Source organism: Rhamphochromis longiceps, linkage group LG17, assembly GCF_057381845.1.
Source record: "Rhamphochromis longiceps isolate RC_006_pf linkage group LG17, R_longiceps_female_GT1.1, whole genome shotgun sequence".
Taxonomy (NCBI): Eukaryota; Metazoa; Chordata; class Actinopteri; order Cichliformes; family Cichlidae; genus Rhamphochromis; species Rhamphochromis longiceps.
The window spans coordinates 35,201,891-35,216,478 of record NC_140573.1 but is presented as its reverse complement, the minus strand read 5'-3'; the positions used below and the strand labels follow the sequence as shown (position 1 = coordinate 35,216,478).

The window sequence follows — 14,588 nt, the reverse complement described above, 5'->3', positions numbered from 1 at the left end:
GTGATAACAACACACAGCCAGCTGCTGCCACCTGCTGTTGCAATCAGGATACAGCAGCAGCCTTTTCTTTTCTTTCCTCCTTTTTTTTGCAGTCGTGGAAGTGAGGTGATTCACCGAAGGGGACCATGTTCCTGTGGGTGCTTGTAGTATAACAGAAGGGAGGTGAAGTATTATTTTACTAGGTGCACTTTTTTTTTCTTTGCAGATTCTGTAAGAAGCTAGAATCCCATCTGTTTCTCTACGACGGAAATTAGGCAAGGACTATAGCGAGTGAGACAAAGATTGAGAGAGTTGCGCAATTGGAAATATACCCAAATTTGTTTTACATGTTCAAGTTTAACTCCTTACACATGCAGCTAATGCCTCTAACATGCAGGCAGACATGTTTTCTCCATCCAGCACAGACACAAACCCTCCGAGTTTTTCAAACCTGGGCTTGATGAGCTGTGATATTCCTAATAAAAAGTCACTTGTTCTGATGTCACTGTTGCCTCATCCGACCACATTTCCTTTTGAAGCATGTGCACAACGGACCTTGAACTTTGCCTGTGATAGCTTTTTGATATGGAGGAAATGAATTAGTTAGGAAGTGTGTTTTGTCTATAGAGTGTGAATGTTTTGGTTTTCTTTTTAATTAACACCTTTTTAAAATGTTCTTGCTTCATATCCTTCCAATACTTTAACTACAACAGAGAGTGCTGCTTTGTTTTGTTTAGCATAACAGAAATCTGTATTTGCCTTCTATAACTGATTTGGAAAGTTACTCGTAAACATCACTAATCACTTTGTAGTTTGAAGTGGCTCTGCTCCAAACCAATTGATTGGATCTTCTCTTTATTTGCAGCTGAAGAGGAGATGCGAGTGGGATACGTTTCGATTTCAGTACACACTAATAAGACTCTGAAACATTAATTTGAAGAGGCTTTGATGAGAAATCCATTTGGGAAGTATTGGCGTGTTTGTTGTATTATTAATGCATGACCTCATGATTAGAAAACCGCTTGTTGATGTATGATTTTTGTCAATGACACAGCTACTTTTTTTTTTGTCAATATGAGATCAAAGAGTTTTTATTTCTGTGTCACACAGAAAGTTTCTGCGGCTAACTTGGATACAGATTGTTTATAATCGTATTCCGAAAAGGACACCATCTCCACAACCTCTTACCTCAAAGGAAACTTTCTCGGCTCTCGGCTAACAGCTCTCAGAGCAACTCTTTATCCGTCGCCATTATTCATCCTCAAGGGCTCATCAGCTCACAGTGGGCTCATCAGAATTATTACTCCTCCTCCACTTGTCTTTATTATCTAATTTCCCTCCTCTCTCTTCCTTTCGGCCTCTCGTTGCCAATCAGCCACCTTGTAAGGCTCCTCGCCTTTCACTATGAATCTTTCCAGGCTTTTTTATTCACTCCTGTTGTCATCCAGAATGTGCTTTTCTTTTCTTTTTCTTCTTTTTTATTGCCCCCAGTTTACAACTAGTCACTTTGTATCAAGTTTTTACCTGCAGGTTTGTGGGTGTTGAGTTAGAAGTAAAAGTTTTTGTAGCAAAGTGAGAAATGTGTTGCTTGGATGTGACAGATTGCTAACTGAAATTCCTGACGGTGGCTACAACAGGTGTGACACTCAGGAACAACTGTTTGAGGAAGGGTGCACCAATGAATCCAGCATGACAAGAAATAAGAAATACAAAAAAAGGGGTTTATTACGTCGTTCCCACCCCTACAAAGAAGTTTTTAAAAAAGGTGTTAGATAATAATATATATACTTTTTATGAATAAATGGAATAAAACATATAAATACACCAACATTTCAAACAAAAACATTTCAAAGACACTGATGAGGACGTGTTAGGCATTGGGGTGAGTACATCAGTACTGGTCAAATAAGGCACATCAAATAATGCAACCATCTGCAACGTATTAACATGATCTTTTGTAAAGAATTAATGCTTTCATGAAAGGAAACACCTTTGGTATGTTTTTAGTGGTTATTTTGCATATGTTACAGTGTGTGGCCACCACAGTGTGTTTAAAAAACAGTAGTCATTAACATTATGTACTTATAATTGTCTCCCTTTTTCTTATAAGTCTTTTTCAGCTGTGTCTGGGAGGCAGAGAATAGTTGAAACTGTCTGTAGTAAAGTTAAAAAGAGCAGCCGGTCCGTGGTGTGCTCACAGGATGTTTCTGTTCCCGCTCAGCTTTGGCGAACGTCAGTGTTCTGTAGCTTCAACACTCAACTGATCGACAAGAACTACACGCTTAATGCACAGGTGGCACTTTAAAGGAGTGCTGTCAGCTGTCGTTTAAATTACTTGCAACCCTAGTAGGAGTCTTAAATGTATGCTCGGAGCCATCACTCAGTCATTTAAAGGCCACGTGGATGCCCTTTACCGACAGGGATTATAGGTGATAACGAGACTGAGGGCACCCTTATAGGTCATCACCCTCGGCAGAGCTGAAGCTGCTCCTGCGGCTGCTGTCCTTGGATGCAGCTCCGGGGGAGCCGGCCGAGAGGAGCGGATCGGTGCCAAACGGCGACAGTGGGTCATCCATCAGGATCTCATCCAGCTGGTGTTCCTCCTTAAGCGTGGTGGTGAAGAAGTCTGTGAAATGGGACAGCGGGTCGGAGAAGGTGGTGCAGGCGTCAGTGCCACTAATGTGATCCTGCGGCCCGCTGACGGTGGCAGTGGATGGCACGCCAGATGCCGCAGCTATCCTCTGGAGGTAGTCGTTGTTGATGTCCTCTTGGTAGAGAGTTGGCTGCTGAGGTTGCTGGGCCTGGGGAGATGATTGCTGCTGCTGCTGCTGCTGCTGCTGCTGTTGTTGTTGTTGTTGTTGTTTGAGTAGGTGGGAGGAAAGTTCGACCGTCCCCAAGGCTGTGGCCATGTTTGGTAGCCCGTGAGCTCGTGCTTGAATCTCAAGCTCCTGGAAAGCAAAGAAAAGAAACCTTTTAAAAAATAATAGGTTTAGAAAATGTGTGCATGGCGAGAGCAGGCATAGGTTCAAAGGTGCTGGGGCTGGGTTGCAAAGCAGTTTGCAGCTGTAGGTGAAGCTGCCAACTGGATGCACAGATGGATGTAAGCTGAGACGTCAACTTTTTTTTGAAAAAAAAAAGCTATGTGTAGTATCTGAATAACTATCTAAAACTGTGTGAAATTCATCAGTTATGAGCTGACGTCTTTAACTAATATGGGAGTAGCTCTGACACAATCACAGTCACACCCTGGCTCCTCCACATTCTGAGGTTGGATTGGGAGGTTCACTGCGTAATCTTCTCACACTTTTACAGAGTACATTATCTGCGCTTATCACCCATCAGTGACACCACAAAGCCCTGCTGTTGCATTAAGCCCTTTGTTTGCTGCCCTTTTGTCGGGGTTGGTTATTGTTTCACACATACTTTTATCATCATTTCTGATTACACATACTTTTCTTTTCTTTTTTTTAGCATTCCCATCATTGATATCTACTCTGGTTAACCACAGTGAATGAGTGTGAAAGTCTGCATGTGCATAGTGCAATCCTATCAGCACACATTTATCAGTAAGCATCTCTTCTATAAGTGCTCTTCATCTATTTATGCCCCTGCTGCATTCCCTGAGGTCGCAGAGCTGAGGTCATTGTGTTTATTTATCAGGTAATTAGCACTGACCTCTATAAGATAAGATTATGGGATGTGAGGGATCTTTTGTAAAAGAGAGTGGTGGTGAAGGTGGCGGGGACTGTGGGAGTCCCTAAGTTTGCGTTGTGGTGTCGTAAAGCATTCAGGTGGAAATTAGCGTGAAGTACCTGGGGATGATGGATGTGGGACTGGCAGTTACCAGCTGATCTTTGGCAGGAAGAACTCAGTATTGTAAAATAGAATTAAAATATTATGCTGTGTGCTGATTGGCTTGTAAAAATGTATATGAAATATAAGTTCCTTCTTTTTCTCTCTGTGTTTATCAAATGTGTCAAGCACTTTATCTGCATTTATACCACAGATATAAAGTAAACCCACTGAGACATTCACATCTTATTACCTGGATCCTCAGGAGCAGCCTCCTATTGGCTTGCTCCAGCTTCTTCTGACGGCTTTCCAGCTCCCGGGCGTGCTGCTGCTCCTTCTGCAGCCATCTTATGTACTCCACCGAGGCCTTGAGGATGGTGCCTTTGTTCCACCGCATGTCGCTGCAGAAAGGAGAAACGTAAAAGATAACCTTTTACACAGAACCCCCTTATGTCGGCAGAATATCCTTTGCAATAAAAAAAAAATGCAGGGAAAAGTTTTAACAGAGGTTTTTTTTCTCCCCCTTTTTTATGATATGAATAAGAAATGGTGATTTACACGGGGCAATTATTCATCCTTGGACATTACATGGGGACACTGAATGGGAATTTTAATAGAATAGTTAAGTAGGTATGTGGAAAGTCCATTCTTGTACCTCCTTGTACGGTAAAATTAATCCTCGAATAAAAATAGGTGAAGGGAAAATGAGCTAAGCAGGAAGGCAAGGAGAAAAATGGAGAAATGGACTTAAGGTGCTAGAGTGCAAGTCATTCTTTTGGAGATATTATTACTTTTTTAAAAGAGGACAGGGAAGCTGTAGTAAAATTGTCCTTTTCCACACGAGTGAGACGTTGGCCTGATCAGCGCTAATAATCTCTTTTATCCCGCGTTAATGGCACGACGACAACGCTAACCTTCCATTTAAATTTGAAGCAAAGTTCAACTGTGAAAGATGGCCGCGGGATTTCAATTCAGTTCCACGCTCCGTCTCGGTGTTCCAATTGTGCTTCAAACTTTGATTCAAATGCCGTGGCCCGCTTCTTTGCATTTGACCCTTTCCTCATCATTCATGCTTTGAGCTGAACTGCCGGGACCCGGCGAGGAGACGTACAGCTCGGAGAGCGTCGACTACAATGAGAGTTCAAGTGCACCCTTGAAATATGACTGAAATGTGCTCGAGCACTCATTTGAATTCAATGAACGACTTTTCGAGTGTCTTTGTGCTGTGAATTTAATACCCAACACACAGGTTCTTGCAGTTGTTTCAGTGGCGTGAAGTGAAGCGAAGCAGGAGGTGGGGTGGCGGGGGAGAATTTTTCAGTAAATATATTTAGGATTTTGCAACTTACGGATCATTCGACTTTGGTATGAGTGTTCCAAGCTCCTTAATCCTGTAGTTAATGTTGTATCGTCGCCTTCTTTCAACTGTGCAAGCAGAAAGAAAAAAAAGGGAGCAAAAGTTGATGAGAGCAGTGTCAGATGCTGCACCAAAGGTTATCCCAGATGTTAAGGTATTATGGAGCTGAACAGCGTGGGTTGGAGGGGGTGACACTTACTCAAATTATGGTTGTCTTTTTTCTGCCTCTCTTTGGCCATCACCCTTGTGTCGTGTTCTGTCCAAAAAAAAGCAAAAAAACCATAAAAATACACGAATAAATAAATCACGCAGGAGAACGAATGGATTAGCAATGCACACAGATTTAGAAACTGAAAGACAACAAATACAAAAAGCCACAGAAGGTCCAGTCAGGAGACGCACAATCAGCCGTTTTGAGGGGAGTTCAGCGCCGGGGTCAGAATGAGGAGTGTCTGTGCAGCGAGTCTACACTACGGACATAAATTTGACCTCCTTACACACACGCTGACCCCGGTTCATCCCCCTTCAGCATGTATGAAGCTCATTGTAAAGAAAAAGAAAAATGGTAACCCCATTTTTTTTTTACCGCAAAACATTCTATAATTAAGAAGATTTAGCGAATTGACTCATCCGTCCGAGAAGGACAAAAATTCCAGTGTATCCATATTTGTAGTCACGTTCTCCTAAATTACATAATTGGGGACCTGAGATTGGATTTCCCAATTTGTCTCTTGTTGATTTAATCAGGACAATTTGAACTCTGTGCAACAGCCCATTGTCCCCTCTGCCTACTCTCAAATGAAACAGATGGCAATGTTCTTATTTGCCCATTGAGACTGAAGGATTTCATTTATTTATTTATTTTTGGTCAGGCATCCTTTCTGTTTCCTAATCAGCTTTCGTCTGGGTGTTTGTAATTAATATGAACAAAAAAACCTAAAAGGATCTCTTTTTTGTTGTTGTTGTTGTTGTTGTTGTTGTTGCCTTGAGATGAAAAGTCTCCACTAGTGTCTAACAAAGGGAACTTTGTTTTAGCTTCTATTTTTTTAGGTTTCACAATGTGAGCAACTCTTTAATGGTTTAGCTGTTTGGTCAGATTATGGTATGAGTTCATACCTGTGTATTCCCTTTTTACAGTGAGCTTTGTAGGGTTAGATGTAGGACTCAGTCCACCATTAGGGGCGTTCATACCTTGTTCACCCCCATAGACGTCCAACATGCTGCTGCTGAGAGACACCTAGGCAGGAGAGAGGGGAGATGCAGAGGAAGAAAGGGGAGTGAGTTAAGTGAATGGGAAGTGCATTTACATTTCACACATTCACACGCACATAAACAAACAGGGCTTTCACACTTTGACACAAAAGCCGCCAAACAAACAGTTGTTTTTAACTGCTGTGTGGCTTTGTTTGGCAAAACTGACAAGAGACATGTGGAGTGATCAGAGCGTTGAAGAAAAGATTGTTAGCATCTCCTCCACTCTACCCGGGAATGTGGCAATGGAGTAAAAACAACTTAACAGAAACGCAACCTAATTGTAAGACGTTTTACCCCTGACCTCGAACCCAGGCTTGCTGCTCGCCAAGGGGGCGATTTGACCAAACATAGCGCCTTGATTTGCTAATGGTACCATTTTCAGAACCCCTCCAGATGAAAGTGCTCCTAACACTGATTCGCTCTGTGTTGAAAATAGCATCCCATTAGATGAAAAGGCTAGCTAGGTCAACTGCATGAACAGAGGCAAAACTGTTTTCCTACGGGTGTCTTCTTGTCTGAGAACACATGTATCCCCCTCTGCAATAATACGGCCTTTTCATGGAGTGGAGGGACAGAGATGTCTGGATCTTTAGCATGATGGCACACGTGTGTGTCTAATTCGCATTTGTGTATTTATGTCGAAAAAAAAGCATGCCAGAAGCCACCACGGATTCCAACTAATTTTATCTCCAACGTGTGTTAGATTTAACAACCACGCTCTTATATGTGGAAAAAGGAAGTCAAGAGAAAATGAGTGTTAGCTGGTTTTAAAAATATGTACGTATATATATATATATATATATATATATATATATATATATATATATATATATATATATAGGAGGAGGGGACAAAATTGCATATCAAAATAAAAGATAGGAACAATTCCCCTACTACTAAAATTGTAATCACTTCAATTCCTCTCCCGTCTGCGTTCCTGAGTGTGTTGACACAGCGAAACGATGTGATGCATCGTACTGTATGACTAATTAGGATGAATTGATCCATTTAAGCACGGTATCATTTCTGAACAAGCCCATGGGGACTATGTGCATTAGGCCAATCCACTGGCTCAGTAACTCTCTCTGGCAAAATCTCTCACTCTTCGCTCCTGGCTGTTGCATTCCTGTCTACATTTGAAACCCACTGACTCGCCCTCATTCTTCCTCCTCCATTACAATGTCTGTTGTGTTTTACTCTGTTTTGCTTTATCTGTGTGTGTGCCTCTTTTTATTTATGGAGTTAGGCCTGATTCCCATTGTGTAGCTATGTTCTCTGGCCAAACTGACCTCTTGTCCCAGAGTTTTTGAATTCTTCCCTGTCTGTGAATCCTACTGGTGCATCAGTGCATCCACTTCATTTTTGCTAAAGAGTTAAAAAGTGTGCATTTTATGTGTTTTTTTTTAGACTGATTTAAAGTTTTCCTTTATGTTACTAAATGCTTTAATGCACTAATCTAAATGTCAGGTTTAGATTTGATTACTTTGAGAGCATTTATTTGATTTTTTTTGTTATGCGCACATCATTACAGACTAGTATAAAAAGACCTTTCTCACATGTGATTTTCCTATGAATTTATGAATTTACTATACATTTAGCTTTAGTTGTTAAACGCATGTCATCACTTTTCCTTTAAAAAAAAAGTTCTTAATCTGCTTTGTTAAACTTCTTTAGTAATGTTGCTAATCTCAAGTGAACTTTGACTCATTTCTAGACTTAAGCTGACCTCAAACTGAGTCGGGTCCCCTTTTTCCCAAGCGAGTCAAACCAGCACCTAAGGGTTTGGGTAAAGAAACCTCACTTTCAAGTCCCCATTCAACTTTAAAAACAGAGAAGTGATTAGTTAAGGGGACTGTCACAAATCTAGGCTCACCTAGTCTAACCCACAGAGGCAGCCATGCAGAAATGCAGAAATCAGCACAAAGCATTATTTAAAAAAAAAAAAAGGGGGGGGGGGGGGGTAATGAGTAGCTATTAGAGCAAAGTTGATGTGATTCATACTTACATTGTTTTGCATTATGATGTTAGGCTCCATGCAATCCAAGCCTCCATCATTGAAACCGGATTCAAGACTAATTAGGTCATCAATAACTTCATCCATTGGAAACTAAAAGAAAACAGTGATTTCAGTGTACTCAAGGACAGACTGATGATGTTTGTACCAGAATTTCAATGCTGTCCAATTCGTTTGAAATCTCAACATTCAAACCAGAATAGACAAGGGAAAAAGAGGGAGGAACTGTGGAGAGATTAATTCAATAACAGACGAGCTCTTCGCCGCCATGTTCTCAGATTTGTTAGTGGTGCTGGCGGGAAAAAACAGGCATCTGTTACCAACCTAGTTTCCTCCTTTGAAAGGGGTTCTCTCATCAGAGACTGCATGTCTGAAGTTATTGATGAGCACATCAGAGAGAGAGGGCGATCAATAATGGCATCACTTTGTTTAGATGATTAGTTGGACCTGCTCCCTGCATTAAGATTCAGACCCAATCCAGATAGTACATTTAGTCATAATTGATGCTTCTGAAGTATGCACCGTGTCAGCTATCCATCTCAACAAAGTGTCAGCCATTATTTATCACCCTTAGAAAGAAATTAGAGGGGCAGCAACAAATCTTTCACAAGTGCTTATTAAAAATCAACAGAGAAGAAAAGCTTTGCTTTAAAGTAATAGGCTGTGCTGAAAGGAAAACCTTGTAAGGATGTTGTGTAATCTACAAAAACCATGAACCACAGTTCATCCGTAAGTGACCCAGTCTGTGGTTCAAAACTTCTGTTTCAATTTCACGGTCGGAGCTCTGAATTTCAGTTCCACAAAGTCATGACTGAGATTCTTTCCTTTTCCATGCGTCCACTCACCTCACTGTCATGATTGGCCATCGTAAGCAGGGTAACAGGGCTGTTGGGGTTACTGCTGTCACTGACAGGGGGCATGTGTCCGTTCCTCATGATCGGCACGGTGGCGAGTGCCTGGCCAGGGGTGTGCGGATGTGTCACGGCGTGGCCTGATGCGGCCGAGGAGGCCAGCTTGGAGCCCAGCGTCAGGTACTGCTTCACGGGCTGATTCTGGCTCTGGTGGAGATGGAACTTGGAGTTCTCCAGGTGGCTCTGTACCTGTAGCAGAACAGATCATTCAACAGTTCAGCAAGCTGACTAAGTTAGTCCAGGAAGCGCAAGGTTGGGCACTGTTTCCCATACCGCTGAAACAGCGCTGACTCAGAGTATTTGCACAGGGGTTGTCCAAAACAGCTGTTGACTTTATGAAAAGAATATCTAAAGTAACACACATAACTAGTTTGCCGTGATTAGTCACTTATGCGCAGTAAATTTACAGACTTGCAAACTGTAAGTTAGAACTCATAATAAAGTGAATCATGTACAGAAATAAAAATGTTGAAAGTGTCTTTATGGGAATTTGATCTCATTCTCTGAACTCATTTTCACAGTCTAAAAGTTAAAAAAACAAACCTAAAAGCAAAAAGCTTTTCTTCCCCCCTGAGACTTCAGCTGAATTTAACCAACTAAGCTGACTATTTTTACAATCAATCTTAATATTTAATCTTCAGTTGATCTTGAATTACATGTCAGTACAGCAATAGTCAAGATAACCTTAAAAAACATTATGAAAGCAGTGTTAAATAAACTTTACCAAGCCGCTCACAATGTTTCTAAAAGTTGGTATTCTTACATTTGAAGCTCTGGTTGCATCCCGCATTGTGTAGTAACTGCAGTCACTTAAGTGTGGCATTCTCAGAAAAGCAGATAATCTTCAAATTGATTTGTTCTGGTGTGGCAGCAGGTCAACTTTAGGGATCCACGGCTGCTGCTGCTGCTGCTGCTATCCTGTTGATCTGGTGACTTCTCAGTGAGTGTCTGTCCCTTCCAGTCTCCCTACCAGCTCTTTATAAAGGGCCCTAAGTGAACTAATTAGGCCCAAAGCTGGGTGTAAGCCTTTATGTTGCGTAGCAATGATAATCACTTCAAACACTGGACTGTTAGATCATCCAAGGTTTGATCACTGCAGGGTATCTGCCTTTAGCATCTATCACTAACTCCCTCAGACCGCCCTTTTCTTTCTGGTTGACCAATCAGTGGTGATCTCCCAAAGTCCTCTGCAACCTTCTGTAGGGGTTGTGGCAGCACAATTGACCCTTGTTCCCCAGTGAAGTTTTTAAATAACTCCTCCAATGCCATTTTTAACCAAGCCTTTCAATTCATTCAAGGCTTTTAAAGTAAATAGTTTAGTATTATGCGTTCCCCATACAATAACTGCAGTAAATCTGTTTTGAAGTCTCCTTTGGTGTAAGTTGAGGGCAAATTTAGGAAAGAACATCCCCCCTAAAATATCAAATTTTCATGCTTGTTGGTGCTCACAAAGACGGTTGCTGTCGTGACTTGCTTTATTAGTTTAGGGGCTGCAGAGTATTTAGGGGAGTACATGAAGTGCTATGATTTAAGAATGGTAGTCTTGTTGACTGTAATAGGTTGGTCAGTTTGCCTGTGTCTCGCGTACTTCCTCCCAAATCTGTTTTATTTACTGGTCAAAACAGCAAGCTCTCAGTTATTTTAAACCATGGAATAGATGCTCTTTCAGGGACTGACGGAATCAGGACCCACCAAAAACTGAGCAACAACAAGCTCAAGAAGCTTCGATTGGCCAGACCAGTATTACTCGAACATGATTTGAAAATGCCGATATTTAATGTGTTCCTAATTTCATGGTAACACATTTAGATCACAGTACTCAGCCTTAAAAACAGGCGACAGGTGTCGTTTATGTGAGATGAGGAAAGCAGCTAGCTTATTTAAAATGCCAAAAAAAAAGTATCATCAGCTGTTGGTTAGAACAGTCCAAGTGTTACTTCTTCTTTTACGCTGCCTCAGAAAAAAAAAATAGTCAGAACTGATTTGTTATGCAGCTATCCTTTATATCGTCATGCTTTCAGACCAAACTTCTTATTCTTCAAATGCTGTCTGGCACAAAGCTGCTGAACTGTAGGGAGTTTTTAGCTTTGACAGCTTTAGAATTGGTCTTTATGCTAAAAGTCAGCATTAAATTCCCCCTTGTCAGCTAGACTAGCTGACCTTATTCACAACTCAGCCACCTAACTAAGACCAGGCTCATCACAATACTCATCTTGTCAGTAGTGACTAAGAGTTGTTATCTGAGTTCTCCAGGCTAAACAAGATGCCAGTTGTTAGCCAATCAACATTTTTTTCCACTTTGGATAGCAGGAGGGATGCCAGGACCGCTGCACACCACATCTGCTTTGTGTGACAGCGGATTGTCCTGGTTTCACTTCAGCTTTCTCACTACTGTAAATGCCGGAGACACGCTTGTTATCCACTTAAGGAAATCTGATTAGATTTGAGGAGTAATGGTGCTTCAGTCACCAAGGCCAGCCTCGACAATGGCAGGCCTGTGCATGTGTGAAGCGGGCATGCAGGAAAATTATCAGTGCCCGCCATACACATGGGTCAGGAGAGAATATAAGAATGTAATCAATCAGGAGTTTGGGCATGTTGTAGCTATTCAGATGCTTCAGTTTTGTTTTGTTTTGGTTGTTTTCCTCTTTTTCGGCACGGCTACCAGCACCTGCTACAACAATCGAGGCAGTGTTTGAGATTATTGGCACAGAGGAGGTCATGGGTTCAGTTTTCTATTTACACACATTTGTACAGTTATTCCTAACATGCAAACCTACATTAAACTATGAAAGCTTTTTGCCTTTTGACTTAATGCACATAGTTTAACTTTAGAACACACCTTCTTGTCAGCATATTTCAGAGTGTTTGAATAAAATAATATATATCTGTATCTTCCTCACTTTTCGTCATTAGAGATATTAGACCACTAAAATAAAAATGCCAAAACCCAGAACATGCCTTTGTCCCTACATATGTCCTAATCAAATCTAAAGCACTCTACAGTACACGCCCAAGAAATCCCATCACAAGTGAATACAACTGCAGCTCTTCAACATATCAATTCAAAGCTCTGTCAGGCTTAAAATAAAGCAACATCCCAAACCTCAGCTTCTACTTACAGATAGCAGCAGGCCCGAAATTACAGTAACACCTTCACAGCTAAACGTAAGCCCAGTTCTTTAGCCTCTATTTGTGAGATCCATTTAACAGTGGTGTCATTTACCTCGCAGTTAAGAGGCGTATTTCTTTAGTGGCCCTCTCCCCCCGAAATGCTGCACTCACAAAGCCATTGTACTAGACAACCTTGCAGGTTTTACATTGAAATGCACAAAGCTCTTGCCTAATCCAGTTTCAGTCTTGCCCAAGTTCTCCTTTCACTTCAGAAAAATCCAACAACTTATGAAACACTGGGTGATGGTGACATTAGCTAGCTGTACAAATTATGGGCAAAACCTACTAGGAGTTTTGGATTCATTTCTGCAAAATGCCGCACTTTGCGACATATTGATGCAGATTATTAACATCTAACATCTTGTTTTCCCATCTCAAATGGATGGAGATGAGTTGAAAGTGGAACAAAACTCTTCCTCGGTCATGCTTACTGTATTTTGCTGAGCCTGCTAACCAGTAAATAGCTGTAACCACCCACTAGATTGTGCAATGTGAGGAAAGATAAGACTGGGATAGCGAACTGATAGCAAAAGTCCCATTCCACGGTGCCTCCATGGTTAGTCTGGCTGTAACTGCAAATGTGTCTTGCGTGCAAACAAATGCACACATAGAATTTAACACAATGTTTTCTTCAGTGTGTGTCATTGCCTCAAAATTCCTGGGCTGTAAATAAGTCATTTCCCCTACCTGTAAAAGTTGGATCTCTGTCAAGGTGATTACTTTGACCACACAACAGCGGCTCATGGCTCTCCAGAGTGGCAGCGTCTCCCACCACAGGAGCTGCAAATCCTTACAGAAGAAGAACAACTGTCACAGCCACAGCTTCGTCTCACACCGTGACAGGAGGAGAAGAAGAGGAAGAAAAAGAGAGGTGCTGCAGCCTCCTTCCTGAATTTTTTTTTTTTTTTCAGAAATATCAGAAAGGAAGCCATGACACATCAGCTTATTTGGGAGCAGCACGAGCCGTTTCCCCTCTGTAGCTGTGTGTCTGTGTGTGTGTTTGGTCAAGGAAAAGGCCTGACAGAGGCAGAAATACAGATGGCATTTACAGTAGGGGGTTGAAGTAAGTGTGTGAATGTGTGTGTGCGAAGCCATAATAAGTTGACAGAATGTGAATTCCTGCTTGCTTGTGGATCACTACACTTTCCTGCTTTTCCCACATAACATCCAGCCTAGCTCAGCGCAGTTTCCTGTCTTCATGACACCAACTTCCCAGTGGAAGTCATTTTATCCACAAAACTGTAGTCACTTTTCCAACACAGGGAAACAGGAATCTTGAGAATGTGTGCAAACATGCTAAAACACACATTTTTATTATGTTCTAGTTATTATTAGGCCAAAAATCCCTGAAAAGTCCTCCCTTTAATCCCAAGATTTACAAGTTTTTATATTAGCAGGTGAATAAATCTGAATCAGAGTTGCTCCGATACATGTTCTGGGGTGAACTCCACACTGGTCCTGACAATTTAAGAACTCAAATTTCATATAGTAATTATTTTTGATTCACTGTAATAAACACATCAGGATTAATTTGAGGACATTGAACATAATGGCTTAAACTGAATCAATTAAATCAATCCTGTGCAGACTTTGGGTTTTAAAAGTCTTCTTTCAGCAGTTTAAATGCAGCCTGCCCCACACATGTCTATGGTCAATGTTTTCATTATGCAAAGAATGCCCTTCTTGATGCTACTGTGCACAGTAATCTTCTGTGTATATAGCGGATCTAGATCATTAGGTAATATTTATGCTGCACTATCTGGATTCTGTTGCTGCTGTTTGACCATCAACACGAGGCATGCCCATCTCTCCAGCTTATCTGTTGCTGTGTTTTCCTGCACTCGTTTTTGTACTGTTCTAACCATTACCCATGTGTATATTTGTCCACTATTTTGTTTATTTGATGTCTGCTGTATGTACGCTCCATCAGATCTAGGCAAAAATTCCTGGCTGGCCATTTTTGGCTCATCTTGGGGCAAGCCACAAGTGCTCACCTTTGTTAGTCCCCCGTCATAGCATGTTTTAAACATCAGGGACTTCCTGTAAGAGTTGGCCTGCTTCTGAGACAACACTTCAAAGTGCAGCGCCCACATCTGAGGACTGTTTT

General features: G+C 41.5%; 1 protein-coding gene across 6 annotated transcripts; it reads right to left on the bottom strand.

Annotated features, from left to right (window-relative positions):
- Positions 1-1,702: 1,702 nt before the first annotated feature.
- On the bottom strand, positions 1,703-13,306 carry tfec (transcription factor EC). Of its 6 annotated transcripts, none has more exons than XM_085387293.1 (8): positions 13,169-13,306; positions 9,242-9,496; positions 8,388-8,489; positions 6,245-6,365; positions 5,328-5,384; positions 5,121-5,196; positions 4,025-4,172; positions 1,703-2,927 (listed from the first exon to the last, which is right to left on the bottom strand). In XM_085387293.1, the coding sequence occupies exons 1-8, from the start codon at positions 13,223-13,225 to the stop codon at positions 2,433-2,435; spliced, it is 1,311 nt and encodes a 436-aa protein (XP_085243419.1). In that variant the 5' UTR covers positions 13,226-13,306; the 3' UTR covers positions 1,703-2,432. The 6 variants fall into 6 exon arrangements, with proteins under 6 accessions (XP_085243419.1, XP_085243423.1, XP_085243418.1 ...); XM_085387297.1 differs by lacking the exon at positions 13,169-13,306 and adding an exon at positions 12,534-12,583; XM_085387292.1 differs by lacking the exon at positions 13,169-13,306 and adding an exon at positions 10,071-10,946.
- Positions 13,307-14,588: the final 1,282 nt, after the last annotated feature.

Excerpts from the sequence above, each read along its gene's own strand:
- tfec (XM_085387292.1), bottom strand. The coding sequence starts at position 10,130 with ATGCCACACTTAAGTGACTGCAGTTACTACACAATGCGGGATGCAACC. Across the intron at positions 8,490-9,241 it reads TGGCCAATCATGACAGTGAG|TTTCCAATGGATGAAGTTAT; the intron begins GTGAGTGGACGC and ends GTTTTCTTTTAG. Across the intron at positions 2,928-4,024 it reads GGCTGCTCCTGAGGATCCAG|GAGCTTGAGATTCAAGCACG; the intron begins GTAATAAGATGT and ends TTTGCTTTCCAG.